General features: G+C 40.8%; 1 protein-coding gene across 5 annotated transcripts in view; it reads right to left on the reverse strand.

Annotated features, from left to right (window-relative positions):
* The window catches only part of FARP1 (FERM, ARH/RhoGEF and pleckstrin domain protein 1), a gene marked incomplete at its 5' end in the record, with an annotated part of 172,875 nt that overhangs the window by 28,113 nt on the left and 127,693 nt on the right, over nt 1-17,069 (reverse strand). For 3 of the 5 annotated variants that reach the window (XM_082481882.1, XM_082481883.1, XM_082481881.1), the window contains 3 exons: nt 417-550; nt 2,779-2,868; nt 4,753-4,940. In XM_082481882.1, coding sequence (XP_082338008.1) covers nt 417-550; nt 2,779-2,868; nt 4,753-4,940 — 412 coding nt within the window. Of the gene's footprint in view, nt 1-416; nt 551-2,778; nt 2,869-4,752; nt 4,944-17,069 lie in introns of all 5 variants that reach the window. The other 2 variants (XM_082481879.1, XM_082481880.1) reach the window with 1 other exon arrangement.

Genomic DNA, 17,069 nt, shown 5'->3' on the forward strand with positions numbered 1-17,069 from the left:
CCGGAGCTGCAGAACAGGAAGCAGGTCTCTGAAATGCCCCCCAGCCTACACCTATTTGACAGAAACAGGACTTGATCCTTTGCCGCTCCCTCTTTATTACCGATAAGCCTTACTTGCAACACATTTTTCGGAAGAGCTGCCATATAGAAACACTGACATTTGGCAAGAGAAAGCTTAATCCAGAATTGTGATCTCATTTGCATATGCCTGTACCTGACTGAGAAATCTGAACAACAGAGTTTGTCGAGTAAACACGAACAAAGCATGATTCAATATACCCAGTCTGTTAACAACCAACACCTGTGACTTTCACAAATGAATCACTACAGTAGATCATAAAGAGTTAGCAAAAAAGGGAATGCAAAAATGCTAAACTGCGTGAAATAACACAGCTAAATAACAAACAACAATCTTACCACAGAGCAAGTCTCTGCTCAATTTCCTTGAGAAAACCAGTGTGAAATTTGTGCAAAGGTTCGAAGTTGGAGAAAATGAGACTTTTCAGCGTTTCAGGCATGCAATCCTCTTTACTCACTGCACTCTGAAACCACTACAAAGGAAAAAAGAAGCAAAATTATCATGGGGTGGAATGCAGCAGGTATGATCATTTGCTGTCTTTATACACCTAAACCTGTAAGGACCTCATTTAGCTGGCACTAGGAATACAACCCAGGCTACCTCTGACACTCCGACATGCTGAACTGGTGCTCTTATCAGCGGTCAGGCCCTGCATAGTTAAAAAAGAAACTCCCTTCCCCTTTGCCATCACTGATCAAACCTTGAAAATTCTTTTCAAGCCCAAACTGGTTGGTCAGTACAAATTGAATTTTCAAATGCTGTAGATGCAAGAGAAAGAGTATTGCAATACTTGCAACACCTTGCAAACATTCCAGTAAAAACAAAAAATATGCTCTGCATTTTCTTTTGCTGAGTTTTGTCTGAACTCCCTTTGACAGGAGCTGGTACAGTAAGCATTCAAGCCCATGTTGCCGTGTGCAGATAGAGAACATCATGCACTTTGCAAAGTGAACAAGTAGAAGGATGGTACTTTGCACTTTGCATGTACTTTGCACATGCTAGTAGAAGAAAATAGGAGGGTCGGTGTCAAACACTGTTAAGACTGCAAGAGGCTCCTGCTCAGTTTTGCTCCATATTCTTTTTATTTCACCCTAATAGACCTATGGGTGACGTAAAGATGTAGGACTAGAGGGCTTGCCAAGGTGGTACAGACTATTATCTTCAGCACGGTAACACTACCTCCTCGCTGCCCTGAGGGGTTCCAGCTATCTATGGTTGACTTCCAGCAGCACCTAGAAGACTGTTGGGACCATAGTCTTGATTGACAGTGCATCAGCTGGAGCTGACCCAGACCTGGGATAAAGACAGACCCCTCTGAAGCCTCCCTCTTCCCCACTTTATCTCTGCACTGAGCAGAGATAAGGTTGAAGACCTGCACTCCTACCAAGTCTCAAAATTCATGCACAATACTCGTTCCTTCTACCTTTTCCAATGATGCTGACTACTCGTTCACTCTCAGTGGCCTGCCTCCTGGGCCAGACATCTGTGGGGCACAGCTGATGGGCCTGATGATTACCTCAGAGCCAGTGGTATGCCTCTTGGTGGCACCACAAATTCAAATTTGGCTACCACAAGAATAAAGGCCAGGGTGGGAAATGGGGTTTAGCTCTGAAGAGCAAAAACTTTCTGTTTCTGCAGGCACTGGGTGAAGTAGAAGATGAAAAGAAGAGTCATATCTGCTGTTGAGACTGCAGCAATGACCACCGTCCCACAGAACCTGGCCTCTTCCCTCATTGACCTGACTTCCCAGAAAGCCAGGGTGAGTAGGCAGTGGAGCGACAGCTATCTTGCTGCCTGTAACAACCATGCTGCTCCAGCCTACATTGGCATGTCTAAGCTGCCGTTAGACCCGCTGCATCTGCCATGTGGGCTCCTGGAACAGATGAGAAGCTGTGGGGAAGGTGACTCTCCCTGTTACCCAGCTGGTACCGACAGACTCTTCCCTGCAGCATGTCGTCCTTACCACAACACTCAATGCAGGAGGTAGCAACGCACCTCAGAATTTCACATGCTGGGCGATTAAAGAGCTGGGAGGTCTGCAGCTGGCAGCCCTGCTGAAATACCATGAGAGGTTTTGGATCCAGTGCACTTTTACAGACAATTGTTATTTAAGGCTAAATCTTGTGCACGTTATTCTTGGAAGTTAAACAAGACTGTTGGTGTGTGTGCAAAGAAGGCACGTATTTGCCTTGGTGATTTTAACAGTCACACTCTGATGAGATGCTACATATTAATGACTCATTTAACAGACAATTTCTCTTACTGAAAAACCAGAATCACTCAAATGGTACTCCACAATATTTCATGTTAAATGGAGGACATTTAATCCAGGAGAAAACATTTATATGTCCCCCTAGGGAGCTACTTCAGTTTTAAGAGAAGTCATTGAAAGCCCACAGGCATTTTTAGTAATTAAAACCACAAAGTATGAGAGCAAGAAAAAAATAACTGAAGTGTGTCCCAAGTTCCTCAACCTGATACAGTTTTGTAGTGCATGTTTCTAACCACAGTGCAAATCTCTACTTTCTGTTTTTTGTGTTATTTCCTCCCTAGAGCTGCACTCCTGTGCACTGCAGAGAATACCTACAGTGCAGAATATAAAAGTAGCACGGAACAGCCAAGATGTTAAACGGAGCAGATGAAATACTACTGCTGACTAGAGCTTCACATGTTTCATGAGTAATGCTCAAGTAAACATACCGATGTGATGACTTCAAGGTCCTTCAGGTATGTTCGTTCTGTGGTTGCTACTTCTTTAGCAATGAAGTAAGCTTTCTCAGTTGGGAATCTCTGCAAAATGCAAACACATTAGGTTTTCATCTGCTTTTATGGAGCTGCTTTCTGTAGGAAAAAGCTGCAGACAACAATCACCAAGAGAGTTACAAACTAGTGACCCTTGCTTGTGGTTACTGTGACTCATGTTTGAATGTTCCTTAGCCCTGAAGCGCTAGAAATAACCCTTCCTTGCAAACACAAGAGAACAAGCACTTTCTATGGGTTCTTGAGAGACATTTTTCTGCCAAAGTGATTTCTACAGCTTTGGTGTTCTGATGTTCCTTTCAGCTTATTCCACGCACCCGGAGCAGGACATATTCTGAAGCTCACAAAGAAATCCTTTGCAGGCTAGATAACCATTTGAATCAAATTTGACAAATGTCAAATTTGACAAAATGACAAAAATAAGTGTCTGATTATTGTAAGTTTCATTGTCAGGGTAAGAATCCACAGTAAAACTCTCTCTCAAAAAAAAAAATCAAATCCATAAGACTTTCCCAGTGCAGCTAGACAACCTAACAGTGGAAGAGGGGAATAATTTTATGGTAAGCTACAGATTTCAAATTTCAGGAAAAAAAAAAACAAATTCTCCTGTGTTATCCAAGAGGTAAAAGTGGTTTTGACCTCTTAATTTTGAAGAGCCAAGGGATCTTGCTCTGTGTTGCTCAGGAAGCAAAAATCAAGAGCAAAACATCCATAAATCTTTTGCTTCTACATTTCCGCCCTGAAGATCAGTGATGCAGAGGATGTGCTAGAAAGGGTTGCAAGGGGAGATTGTATGGGCATTTCCTAGTCATTATACAACCCCATAGGAACCATCATCAGCTGGTACAAGCTACAGCAGTCACTGCCTGCTGTAACTTGGACTGGCACAGAGAATCATCAGTCTATTAACCAATTCTTGGCTTTTCTTCTTCACAGATTTCTCTCACCTATCTTGCTAACTATGCACAGTGGGAAAAGAGATCTTCCTTACACATCCTCCCACTTTCCAGCAAAGCCATCTGAGTTCCTACCTTTTTCCTCCTGAGATGCTCCCAGCTCAGGAGAAAAAGTAGGCAACAGAAGGAAAAGAGCAACCCCCCTCTCACCCTGCAGCACAGGAGGGACGAGCCAGCAGACACCCAGAACACCCTGGCTAAGACAGGATCACTTCTGTCTTCAAAAAGCAGTTTTGGATATGATGCTGCCTTATGGCTTTACTGCAATGATGAGGCTGAGCCAAACACTCCCAGCTGAACGCTGCAGGCTGTGGCTCAAAGAGAACATTTCTACTCCCACAACCAAATTCTCCCAGTGGTGCTCCCAGCAGAGACAGACTGGAGAGCCTGGGTCGGACACTCTTGCACAGGCCCAATGCTGTTCCTTTTCCTTCTGTCACCTGGAAATTCTCCCTCCAATAATACATTGGAGTTGACTGTTTTGTTACAACAAACTACCAAGCTCCACTCCTCAAAAACAAGCTAGATTTACAGGAGATGCTGTCAAAACAAGCTCTTAAGGTTGCAACCAACAGGACTGGCCCAGATTTATCCCACGTTAACCTTAGGGACACAGAGCTACATATCTTATCTCTGTCTGCTTAAGGAGTAGCTGGGGCCCCTAACTCCTGCACCTCTGTACAGGAGGATGAATCCAGGGCACTGAGCCCTCAGCTACAGCAGTTCTGTGGTTCTGGCCTGACCGGCTACTAACTGTGAGTTTGGCCTGAGGAGCACAGGGATGCTCTTGGGCGTATGGTGACTGAGGACAGCAGATATCAAGTGACCCAAATCAAGTTATCTCCATGGATCTATGATGAGGAAGCTGCAGGGGGTCTAGATATTAGTCACTTTGACAGACAGCACTAGTCGCAACACCATGTGGAGAGAGAGCCAAGGCCAACTGCCTCTGCCTTACCTTTCTTTTGACCTCTTCCTCATCGTCAGTCCTGATGCATGATGGGTCATTCAGCAAAGGGCTGATCAAGGGAGATGACTGCTTGGCATCAGGGCTCAAGTTTGGAGATAAAGACATATTTGCCACGGATGGTCCTCCTTGGGAATTGATGGAAAGCTCTGAAAGGTGAGGGCTGCCAGTCAGAGAACCTGCTAAAAAAATGGTAAAAGAGAAATCAGTTAGGGCAGGCTCTCTCTAGAAATCACCAAAAAGAGTTATAACCTTAACTTGCAGCATGTAAAATTGCACTACAAGATGCAGCCATCAAGGTCCTCAAACTAGCTCAAATGGACTTGAAGCCAGAGAAACTGCATCCACTTGCATTAACCAAGGGACTGAGACGTTCTTTTAGCTGATGAAACTGGCTGAAATTAGTGTCTCTGTAGGCAAGAGATCGAGGCACACATGACTGAGCTGCAATATTTGCTGCTAAACATCATATTAATACCAAATTTTTCACCACTGTAATCCACTCTATGAAAGAGAATAAATACAACAATAAGGGAGTCACCCTAGGCATGCTATTCTTTCTAGCGGAGTAGAACTTCAAAGACTCAAATCAGTACTTCATAGGGAGCTACAGGACACAAGTTAGAGCAAATTTATCTAGTGGAAGTCTAGAGAAAAAGAAACGACTTTCTACAGCAGTGTTGCTGCTAAGACCAGTCAGATCTAACAGGAAGGGAGAAAACTACTAGCTCCCCAAGTTTCTACACACAACACAAGTATGTATATTATACCTTGTAGGTCTTTCCATGCTCCTCTGATTGTTTGGGATGGAAATGCTAGCATTACATTTACATAAGAAAAGCAATACTTTTAATGCACAAAGCATGACAACTTTAAATTATCACAGATATAAAGTCCCATTTAATTTTGGATTAAAAATATTAAAGAATTAGACAAATAATTACACTTCCATGGATTCATATACACTACTACTGAAATTAGCATTTTGTCTTCTGGGAGGCAGCCAGACTACTGACTGCACAAAGGAAAGAGTTTGCAAAAAATGCCCAGTGTTCTCCCAGTTATCCCCTCCTCCAAACCTCTGAAAATCTAAACCTGTTTTAGAAGATGGATCTGTCATGTGGAAGAACATTTACAGTCTGTACCGTTTTGGCATCATACATTAAAATCCAACCAAAAAAATATGACAAGGTCTTGATTACCACAGCTAACATGCTGTCTAGTATTAAATATAAGACACATACATCGCCATATGTAATTAAGCCAAATACATTTTACTATCATGTGTTTCTGTCCTCCCTAGATTATGATAGGTAAGTGTTCCTGTTGCTACAACACAGCTGAGATACTCCAGTAAACAGAGGCACCAGTAAATATAATTAGGCCAGTAGTAAAACCTATTTATTTTCTGGAAGAACTCAAGATTTATTGCTAGAACATGAATGTTTTCCAGTTCCAAACCAATTCATAATTATATGTCATTCCTTTGAAAAGAGAAGGAAAAAAACCCAATACAGTTATCAGTTTACATAATCATGACAATTATGTAGCCTGTTATAAATCAAAGTCAAAGCAGTATTTGTCTGAAATAAAGGTCTGTATTATTACAGCTAGCAAGAAAGGATTTACCGACAGTTTCACACTAAATCAATGTTCAGTGAAATTTGAGAAAATGCCACAGCTTGTTACACAAATGTCAATTTTATTGACACTAGCACACAACTGTATACAGTGTTTTCAAAAGAAATGGAATTCATCATTGAGAAATAGTGAAACAGATTAATAGCAAGGTTGTAAGGTTAAAAGTACTTAACTCTACATTACAAAAGACATAAGAAAAGTGGTATCACCTCAAACATGGAAACAAAAATTCTGGCACTATGCCTGTCATACGACAGCGAATAAATGATTTGCACCTCTGTGAGAAGTTCACAGGCATTATAGTCTAGAAGTTAAATAGCACCTATCTGTGATAGATAGATAGATATAGATATATCGACATATCTACCTACCTATTTCTAATCCTAGATCTAACTTCTGATGTACTGGAATTTTTATCAGTACAACTCAAGTATTTCAAACTATAAAGTACTAAAAGGACAATGAATTAAAAAGACTTCCTAACCTGCACTCGGAAGACAGAACTTGGGAAAAGCATTACGGAAAGTACCACATAAAATGTGCCTGGTGGCTCACAGCATTGAGTATACACCCCATTGATTAAAGACTTGCACACCAATACAGCACTGACATTCTTGCTGCAAAAAGTTACTCTGCAGCAAGTTGAAATGCTACATCCTCCTTTTTGGTATCAATGGGGACATGAGCAGTGACCAAATCAAACCACCACCTACAAGCAAGAGCTCAGCTAGACCCCCATCTGCCAATATGCTGAACAAGTGAAAAATAAAGCTAAGTCTAAGAAAGCGGCTATATTACAAAAGGGCCTCAAAATGCTGTTACATTAGCACATCTGGGGCCTAATTACAACCAACACAGCAATACAGATCAACACATTGGATGTTGTTCTGGTAAGGATGGGAAACAAACCTGTTCTGCTGTGAGAAAATCAGTAAGTCATGAGGAAATGAAAATGGAAGGTCTTCTCTCCCCCATCACCAATCAATCAGGACACGTGTCATGCTGATGGGTCATGGCAATGCTACAAAGTGACTTGCTCTTTTTCATGGACATGGGGAACAAATAACCTGTGTTAACGGAATGGTCTTTCCTCAGTGTTTCATCTGACCCCTTGCCCCAGAAGAGTATATTCATACAAGCTCTACTCATCAACTACATACTGCAGAATATAAACAGAAGGAGAAGGGAGAACACCAATCTTATTTACAAGGTACTGAAATTCCTCACATTTTACTCTAAAGGATTCATTGATTGACAGGCAATTATTAGCATGTCAGTTGCCAGATATCAAGTGGTACTGTACAGCACATCGGAGGCCTGAAAGGTTTGCGGCCAGTAACATGGAATTGCCTTTGCTCACATTTTAGGTGATTTTTATTTAGATTCAGACTTGAGCCATCTTTCAAATATAATGGAGCCAACTATATACACACAAACCAAGAGACAGGTACAAAAGGATACTTATGTCAGGATTGCTTAAGCACATACTAAAATGATATCCTTGGTGGAGCAGGCAGGAATTAAGCATGCGCTCCAATTTTTCTCTGATCTTGGGTTTAAGAAGAGAAACAAACGTTGGCTGATGACAGCGGCAAATAATGAGAATGCACTTTACCACGGTGTGCCAGATTAGCCTATCAATGCCAAAATACCTGGAGCGGTTCTTAGTTCCACTGAGCTAGTTTACTCTCCAGACATTGGGGAAAGCTGGGAAGGTGACAGAAAAAATAAACCTTGATTGAAAGCTAACTTGAAAACAAATCTACAAAACAATGGCATTTTACATGGGCACAGGACATGAAACTATGGGTTATCGTCCTAGCTTTACGCGTGTCTCAAATCACTCCCCATCAACATACATGTTTCATATGCTAAGTAAAATGAAGCCAGTGGCTAAGATCACAGCTATAACATAACTCTGTCCAAACACACATCACAGTTGCTTGCTGCAATTTGGTGGTGGGAGTGCACGGGAGGGCTGGCAAGCTGCAGGCACGCTAGGCTCTGCACTTGGCTGGCCAGCTGGTATCCATCCCACCAGCAGTATCTGCTTTACTCTAGGCTCCCGTCATGCACAGATATTAAACCACAGGGACTGGTGTTGAGGTTGGTGAGACTTGGGCAGGCTGCGCTATACTGCTTTAAAACAAGCCCAGTACCAGGGGAAAAAAAAGTTCAAACCAGTACCTTTCAGATGATGAAGAAAGTTCGTCCCAGAGGTCAATTCAAATCATAGTTGAGATGAACTGCCTGCTGCCTCTTTCTTTGTTGGCTATATAGACAGCATAAGAGGACCTGAAATCCCTCCTAAGAGACTAACTTAACAAGGAAGGGCTGTCCTCTTTGTGAGGAAGATACATGGGACTCAATGTATCCTGAAGATACTCTATTCCTTTCCTTCTGAAACTGCTGAGTGACAAACTCACATCATTTAGTGTTCTGCATCTGCTTCAAAAGAAACAGTTCCCATCCCTACACACTGTGTTTTAACAGGAAGGAACAGAACAGCCGTGTTAAGATGCTCCTGGGTATGTTCGTCCTCTGTGGAGCACCAGGAAGTGAAAATTACTCACTGGAAACCGAGAGGAAACATCAACCATTACTGAAGGTGGCTGAAATTCTGCCGGAAAACTTCATGCACATCTACAGTGCTCACTCTACCTCAACTGTTGAGGGTTACATTGTTCTCAAGTTTTATAGGTTTATCATTAGAAATTAAAATGTGTTAAGAGCCAGAAAAGCACCCTTCTCAACACCTGGAATGTTACAGGGCTTACTCTCTCTTAGGCCTGCTTCACAGACTGCTCTGCAGCCAGGGGAAGCTTGTGACATCCAGACCCCAGTTACTCTGCTTGAAGGGCAGATTAGTGTTTTCTAAACTCCAGTCTGATAGATGATACCCACACTGTTGCCCCTATGTCCTTTGCACTACTGAGCGTACCACTTCTGAAGGCTCTTTAATAAGAAAGCATTTGACAGAGCTGTTGCTGGTGTGGCCACACGGTTAGGTCTAGCTTAATTTTCCATAGTCACAGCGGTTGTACACCTCTAACTTCTATCTAAAAGTTTTGGTCAGAGAAAGACACATCATACAAAATGGCATGGGGGACAGACAGCATCAGATGAAGTGGCAGGAGTTTTCATGTGCACTTCACTGATGACTTAAGTACTTTAGATTGGACAAGAGTTTAATAAAGGTGTCCATCCCTTGTTTCCCCAGCTGTGAACCAGGCACAGTCACACTGCTGAGCTAAAGAGACATGGGATGGAGATTCTGCTCTGCTCTCTCTCAACGCAAGAACAAACCCTCACTGACTTCCATGAAACTTGACGGAGACCAGTTCATCAGGCTGCACTCCTCTTCCTCATTAAACAAAACAAGCTGGAGTGCTGGATACAGTTCGTTAGAATTAAAGATCTTGAAAAGTAGTTGTACATCAACCATACATTTATGTACAAACATCCCTGAACACAGTACCAAAGAACTTGAGGAGGAACAGGAAGAAAAAACAACTCAGGAAGAGATCCTATGTCACACATAACCAATAACTCTGCCTGGCTTGAGGAGGAACGTGAAGAGAGAAAGGTTCGCTTTGACCTCACAGCTTCAAAACGCACGCCCATGGCAGGAGTGGCAGTCAGTGGCAGGGATTTGGGAGAATGGTGCACCTTCTCAATGAACCAATTTCCTCACATTTAGGACAAAGCATCAGCCAGCAAATGGACAGAACAATTAAACCAGTGACAGTTTTACAGCAAAATACCAGTTAGAATGAGTAAAAGCCTTCAGTACAAGTAAAACTAAAAAAAAAAAAAAATAAAAATTTAATTCCATGCATACACAGTTAAATGGCTTGACATGCTTATAGTCTCATCAAGCTGCTGTTGGTTTAGTAGCCAGCAACCTCCTTAGTTGGTAAAGGTCCATGCTTTATTGGCATACTGCAGTATTAGACAGCGGTGAGTGTGAAATCAGACAGTAACTGCTGCTGGCCTACAGCAGGGTATACTCACACCTTAAGAACAAAGAGTGAGCATTACAGCCTGGGAAGAATACAAGGTCAGTGGGCATCAGTCCTTTGTCTAGCCTCGATCTTTCCAGACAGAAATAGAGCAACGTATAGAAGGGTTCCCGGCTGTACCCAGGGTTAGGGTTGGTTTGCTTTTGTTTGTTTGTCTTTAAACCAACATGAGACAGTGCTACAATGGAATTGAAAACGTTCAGTCCCCCTTGTAAGCTTACGCCACAGATACTGTCCATTTCAACAAAACATCTCCCCGAGACTGCAGTGATCCTGCTTAGGAGCTACAGCAGACGGAGCTGATCACCGTTGGGTGCAGCCTTCATTAGGAAATGAAGGGCAATCCGATTTTGCTCAATGGAGCCCAAATGTCCCCCAAAACAGGCCTTCCCCCTCCCTCCATTCTTCTGCTCCTCAACACAGTGTGGTTTCTCAACTTGAGACTCACAGCCTGGTGGGGTTTTTCTCCAGTTCTGAGGTGAGGAGCACTCTACGAGACAGGATCACTGTAATAAGAGGAATTAGGTACTCCCAATACACATAGGTATTTCTGCAGTAAAAGGACATTGAGGCAGTGCTCCAAACAATGCAAGGAACAGAAGATACACCATGCTTTGAGGATAGACAGAACATTGGAAAGGCTTTTTCTCCCAGAGAGGTACATGCTGACAAAACAGTGCATACAATGAAACAAAAAATGTTTCTCCTTAAACGGTATTAAACAAATGACAAAAATGAGAATGAAGTCCCCAGCATTTTCAATTTTAAAAATTAATTTTGACTATTAAGATTTATTAAAAAAATCTATGCATGTGCACACACAGAAATCAGGAAAGGGCTGGATAGGTGAAACAATGCCAAGCTTATGAACTTTTGTTAGTGGGTCCAGGTGAGTTTTTTAGCAGGAAAGGGGGAAAATAAGGATTCAGCTAATCAAAGATTTTTAAGTGCCTCACGGAAAAGCAACAAGCATGAGCTGTAACGTTCACTGAACTAAACAGCGATCTACCTCTGATCTTCCTGTAAACTATCAAAGGCAAAAACCTGTTTTCTTCTCAAAACAGGATTTGCAGCATTTTAAAGAAAGCATCTAATCTAATTTTAACAAGCTTGAGAGCTCTTGAATCAGAAAGCATTCGTTTTCCTTCAACCTTCCATGTTCAATCAGTGTCAGCTGTATCATTACTGGCTTTGGAGTTAATTTTTATCAGCAGGAACTGTGGATTTTTATGGTTCTCAGAGGCCAAAAATTTACCAAAAAAAAAAAAATCAATAAAAATTACACCTTAAAACTCTAATCATTCTAGAGCGAACTAAATATTTACCATCATGTCACGCAAATTTATGATCCTAAGGTCTTTACCCCCTTTACTGTCATAACACCGCCATGATTTACACTCAAACTTGTGAAAAACATGCCTGTGAATACACAGCTCAGCCAGGCACACAGGTTTCCCAGATCTCATAACATTTAAAAGAAAGTGCTCACTGCTTTTAGTAACAAACAACATAAAACAAGCTTATTCTACACGCTCTTTATAGACCACAGAATTACAACAGAAGACAAAATACTCTAAAGAACTGCTACATGCCACCCAAACTAGGTTTTTTATTCATATGATGCCTTTGATTTTTAAGTAGAAGTTCTGTATTTTAAAGTATCAATGGCACCACGCAGCCTAGCCACAGGGAGAAACACAGAAGATGCCTTTGTTCAGGATCCACATGTTGCACAAGAATTATTTCCCTTATAAATAAGCAAATAAGGTATGTGCCCTTGTCTAGGTATATTTCAGCAACTATAGAAATTACTGAAATAGAAGAGTAAAAATTTTGTTAATTTGAATTTCCTAGGATTTAAATTTCCTTCCTTTCCAGAACCTGACAGCACAGGCAAAATTTTTTCCTAATGTAGCTTGACTGAAACCAGAGTCTTCTGCTACCCATATTTAAGAAAAGCTGCATATCAGCCTAATCTTTGGGACCTCCTGATGTTAACACCATGCATCAGCCACCTACAATCAGAAACCCGCAAATCATCATTATCAAGTAGTAGACAGCAACGAGTAGCTGGGTTTATGACAAAAGGACTGTTCTCCTACGACTTGTGTCTGACAGCAGATAACGAAAGAAAAGTGTAAATATTAAAAGCTGTTCCATAAGATTCAATTTCCCTATTGAATCCAATTCAATAGAGAGACCAACTCAAAAGAGAGACCAATTTAAGGTCTCTCTTATTTGGTATGGAGAAGAGGATTGATCCCCTACATGAAAAGGAGAGAGATGTGCTAAAATGTACAGAAGCTGCCTTAAGAAACCACACCGCTCAGAGAGAGAAGCATTATTGGAAGACTAACAGGGACTTTGGTTTCCTTCTCTTTATACATGACGGAACACAGAACCTCTTCCCTTCATACCGTCACACCCACTGTCCTTTCCAGCCAGTAACAACCATGCTGCTGAAAGAGGTGGATCTCCAGTAACTCACATCCTTGAGCACAAAGGTAAGTGACACCCAAATCCTTCACACATGTGGAAGTCAGGAAAAACTTGCATTGTTAATTTGTTTTTCATCATTAGAAGTTAAATTGCAGCAATTAAAATTTCATTCTAAAGTCACCTCTGACAGCACTCTAATGCCTCATTATGACAAATGAGACTAGTTAAACAAACATGGTATTTGACACAATTTATAGGTCAGACATCCTTTCTTCTGTTGAAGATGTGTTCCAGAAATAGCCACAACTCATGCTAATTGCATATAAATCATACTGATGAGATCTGAATCCCTGGTTTTCGATATTCAAAATCAGGTCTGCTTCATCAGCTCAACCGATCAACACAATTCTTGCTCTCTGAGTACCCTAAGAAACTACTGGGGCTTTATACTCTCAGGAAAAGACTGGAAAGCATGCCATGCCAAAGGGAACTGTAAATAAATAGGGCTAGACATTTTTAGTGTGCATAAAATATTTCCTATTCTTCTCCTTTCCTTTTTCTTCCCAACCCTGAACCCCCCAGGAAGAAATTTCTAGTTGACTATGGTGAATCTGCATGCGTGTGTGTTTATTGTGGGACAGAAGATGGAATTTAAAATCTCTGCTTCTTAGTGAAGAAAAGGAGGAGCTATAAATAGGTTTTAGATCTGTCTACCCCATTTTCCATTTGACTTTCTCCAGTCACAACCAAGTAATTGCACATACAGACAGAGACCAGAGAGGAACTTCTGGCATGAATGCTACTGCTTCAGAACGAATACAGCTGCTTCAACTAATAAAAGTTGCTCCACAAACATCTGTGCAAACAGAAAGCAGCCCTACAAATATTCAAGGGGGGAAAAAACAGGTCCTAAAGCAGTCTGGTCTAATAATACTAGGCCCATTTAGTGAACTAATTCACAAACCTTTGTTTTTTCACCCTTTCCAGGGTTCTAATGATTACGTTCAGCATTGCCAATGCTGCTCTGTCAAGAAAACTGTCTAATTTTGGATGCCCTTTAACCTTGAGACAAAATGGTAGATTGGATTAATTTTTCAAATTGTTAACATGTAACTCTTTCATCATGCTCATCTGTTTACTTTGTAACTGACGTCAGTTCCATATAGCTCATGTAATGAACATGCAAATACAGCAAACCTAAAAGCTTTCAGTTACACGTTGACATTTTTCAGCTACAGATACTTCTCTTCCAGTTTTTCTTTGATATAATTTGTATTTAGCCTGCACTACAACAGTTAATGGGATGGTGTATGTTAGGCAGGTCTATGAGCTATGGGTGATTGGAGACAACGGCAGCATTAGGCGCAAATTGTCTTCACAAAACACCCCTCTCGGTCATGCACAAGGGATATGTTTGCTAGGGGATATGGACTTAAACCAAAAACAGTGCAGTCCAGGCCATTCAGACATCAATTACTCAAAACTCCATACCTGCAATATCCTACGTAGGTCCCAGCTCCTACATCAACTTCCCACTATCCACATTTCCTTCATCTAGCCAAATTCATTCCCAAATTTTATATCCCAGGTCACTGAAGAAAACTAGATTCTAGGAAAGGCTGATATGAAAAAACATCTCCAGGAAAAGATCCCAACAGGACACAGTAAGTTTGAGTTGCTGCTGAGCTGGAGAAAACTTAAAATTGTCTGAAATGACTTCTCATTCCGGTAGCAAATGACTGAACGTGGTCAGCTACTTAAAATAGCAAAAAATGATTCATAAAAGTGCCTTTTATCCATAGACTAACTACATCTGCACATTATTTTAGGACAAACCCCTAAACTGTTTTTGCAACTAGTCTCCATATTTATTCATCTACGTGGACAGAATTGGTTCAGCACAGTGATAAGCTGTCTGGACAGCCCAACAAAAGGCTTCCTCCACATCCTCTGGAAGGACAGAAGGTAGGTAACTCAGGACTACTCAGTCGGAGTAGACATAGCTGCTCGGTCTTGCTGGGATTCAGCTCCCTCATTTGTAGCAACCGCTGAAGGATATCTGGGTGCTTCAAGAGAATGGGATTTAAAAGTCAATTCTTGTGAATAAAAAATTTAGAACAGCAAATCAAAAGTACCATCACCCACACTCCAAAATCTACTGGAATTGGTGGGAGGGTCAAACCTTTTACTTTGTCTACAGCTACCTCTCTTAGACTTGAAACATGGATATGTTTAGACCACTGCCGTTGACCACGGTATGCAGATTAACCAATGCTTACAACGACTAACTTGAACTGACAGGCTCCTCTTCCCCTCTGTGCTTTGTGAACTAGAACAACAAGAATTCCCGCGTCTCGTCTCATCTGATCTGCAGTCTTGCCCAAAGGTTTCTGCTCTTTCCTGCAAGGCCTTTCTGTATTCGTCCCACAGAAACAAACTCCCAGATGAATTCTGAGAGACCTGATCCTATGTGAACATGTCAATTTAAAACTGCTTTCTCATTTACCATTCTTGGCAAGTGCCCAGATATGAACCACATGTCTGGCAGAGGAATTTGGCCCACAGACTGTTTTTAATTAAATGCTTGTCTACTGATATTAAACTGAACTTCAGTGGCATAAGAATAATGCAAAAACTGGTTCATCCTAAATGAAATTATTTCCTATGTAATTTACAAACTTTATTTCTTCAAACTGAAAGAATTCCACATGTGTTAAAATGACAACCCCTAAAACTGTAAAGTTGAAAAATGCCAGATTACAAAAAAAAGTCAGAGAGAAATCCTCATATTTCAGTTTTGAGAATGATATTCAAAAGGATGAAAAAAAGCTGTTGAGATACTTCATTAGCAACTAAGCTAACTCCAGCTACCAGCAGGTCTGTTCTTGTAAAATTATAAATCCATTATCTTTGTAGGCATATGAGAGAAGAAATCAGGCCTGAAAACAGTATTTGAAAGGATGCAAAACAGTAAGCACCACTTATAAAATTTTATATTCACTTAAATCCAAACAATATGAAACATACCCACTTTTCATAAGTGGCAGAATCCATTACTTGAAATCTAATTTTACTGGCTAATAAAGCAATTAATTAATCTGTCCAGATCACTATTACTTTACTGTGTAATATAACTACTGGTACTTTTGCTGCACAGGCAGCAAAAAAAAAAAATGAAGAGGACAATCACGTACCCACTCCCCATGCTCACGCTATCTGCTAACGCAGGCTTCAACTAGCTATATTTCATCTTAAATATTGAGAAGTTCAAGGCAATTATTTTACAGCTATTCTAAATCCAAAACACAAACCACCGTCTCTTAGAATAATATACAAGTAAGTTTTACCCTAATTGTCAATCCTGCTGTTTCTAGATTCATGCTTTAAACTACAGGAACAAACAAGAGCATTCCCTGCCACTAAAATATCACTGTCTAATGAGATGCTATAAACCATCCCTGTTAAAAAATGAGGTATCTAATCTTTAAGAAAACCAACACACTAAAAGGATGAGCAGGTTAAAACTTATATTTACACAAAGATATATTTTACTGCAAAAAAGTACAGTATATAACAAGACATGCCTAACTACTGTAGGTATCTTCTTAAATATTCTTCACTCAGATTAAACTCTGTTAAAATGTGCATAGACCAAGGCATTAGAAAAATTAAAAAGACTTCTTATTTTATTATTTTTGTAAAAACGAGAAAATTTTATACTGTCTAGATTTACAAATCAGTACTTATGTGGGCAGATTCATCATTGCTGCATGCAGGTACTGCAGGATGCAGATCACTGCAAGTAACCTGCAGTTAAGTCAATGCTGTTCATCACTTAAAATTCTCAAATTTAGTTCCCTTCCCCCACAAGAAAAATATATAAAAGTTAAAATTAAGGCCAGTGTTAAAGAGCACATCTTGTCTCCCAGCTCTAATAACTGCAGGACACCTTCCATACAGGAGCTATTTCATCCGGATTTTCTTAATTAACTCGGAGATAGTAGAATCAGATTTTATTAGTATACAGCCTTAATTCTCGATATTTTAGCCTGTGAAAAGGAAGTTTACAAAGATTTAGTCTCTCTGTCCTTCTGCACATGCGCCAAAATCTCCCTATGTACAGTACAGAAGACAATAACCCTGGACCACAGTTAGTCCCATCATTCTCTGTGTCAGAGGATGAAAAATCTATGAGGTGGCACTCTT

The sequence above is a fragment of the Vanellus vanellus genome (assembly GCF_965231255.1).
Source record: "Vanellus vanellus genome assembly, chromosome: 1".
Lineage (NCBI taxonomy): Eukaryota > Metazoa > Chordata > Aves > Charadriiformes > Charadriidae > Vanellus > Vanellus vanellus.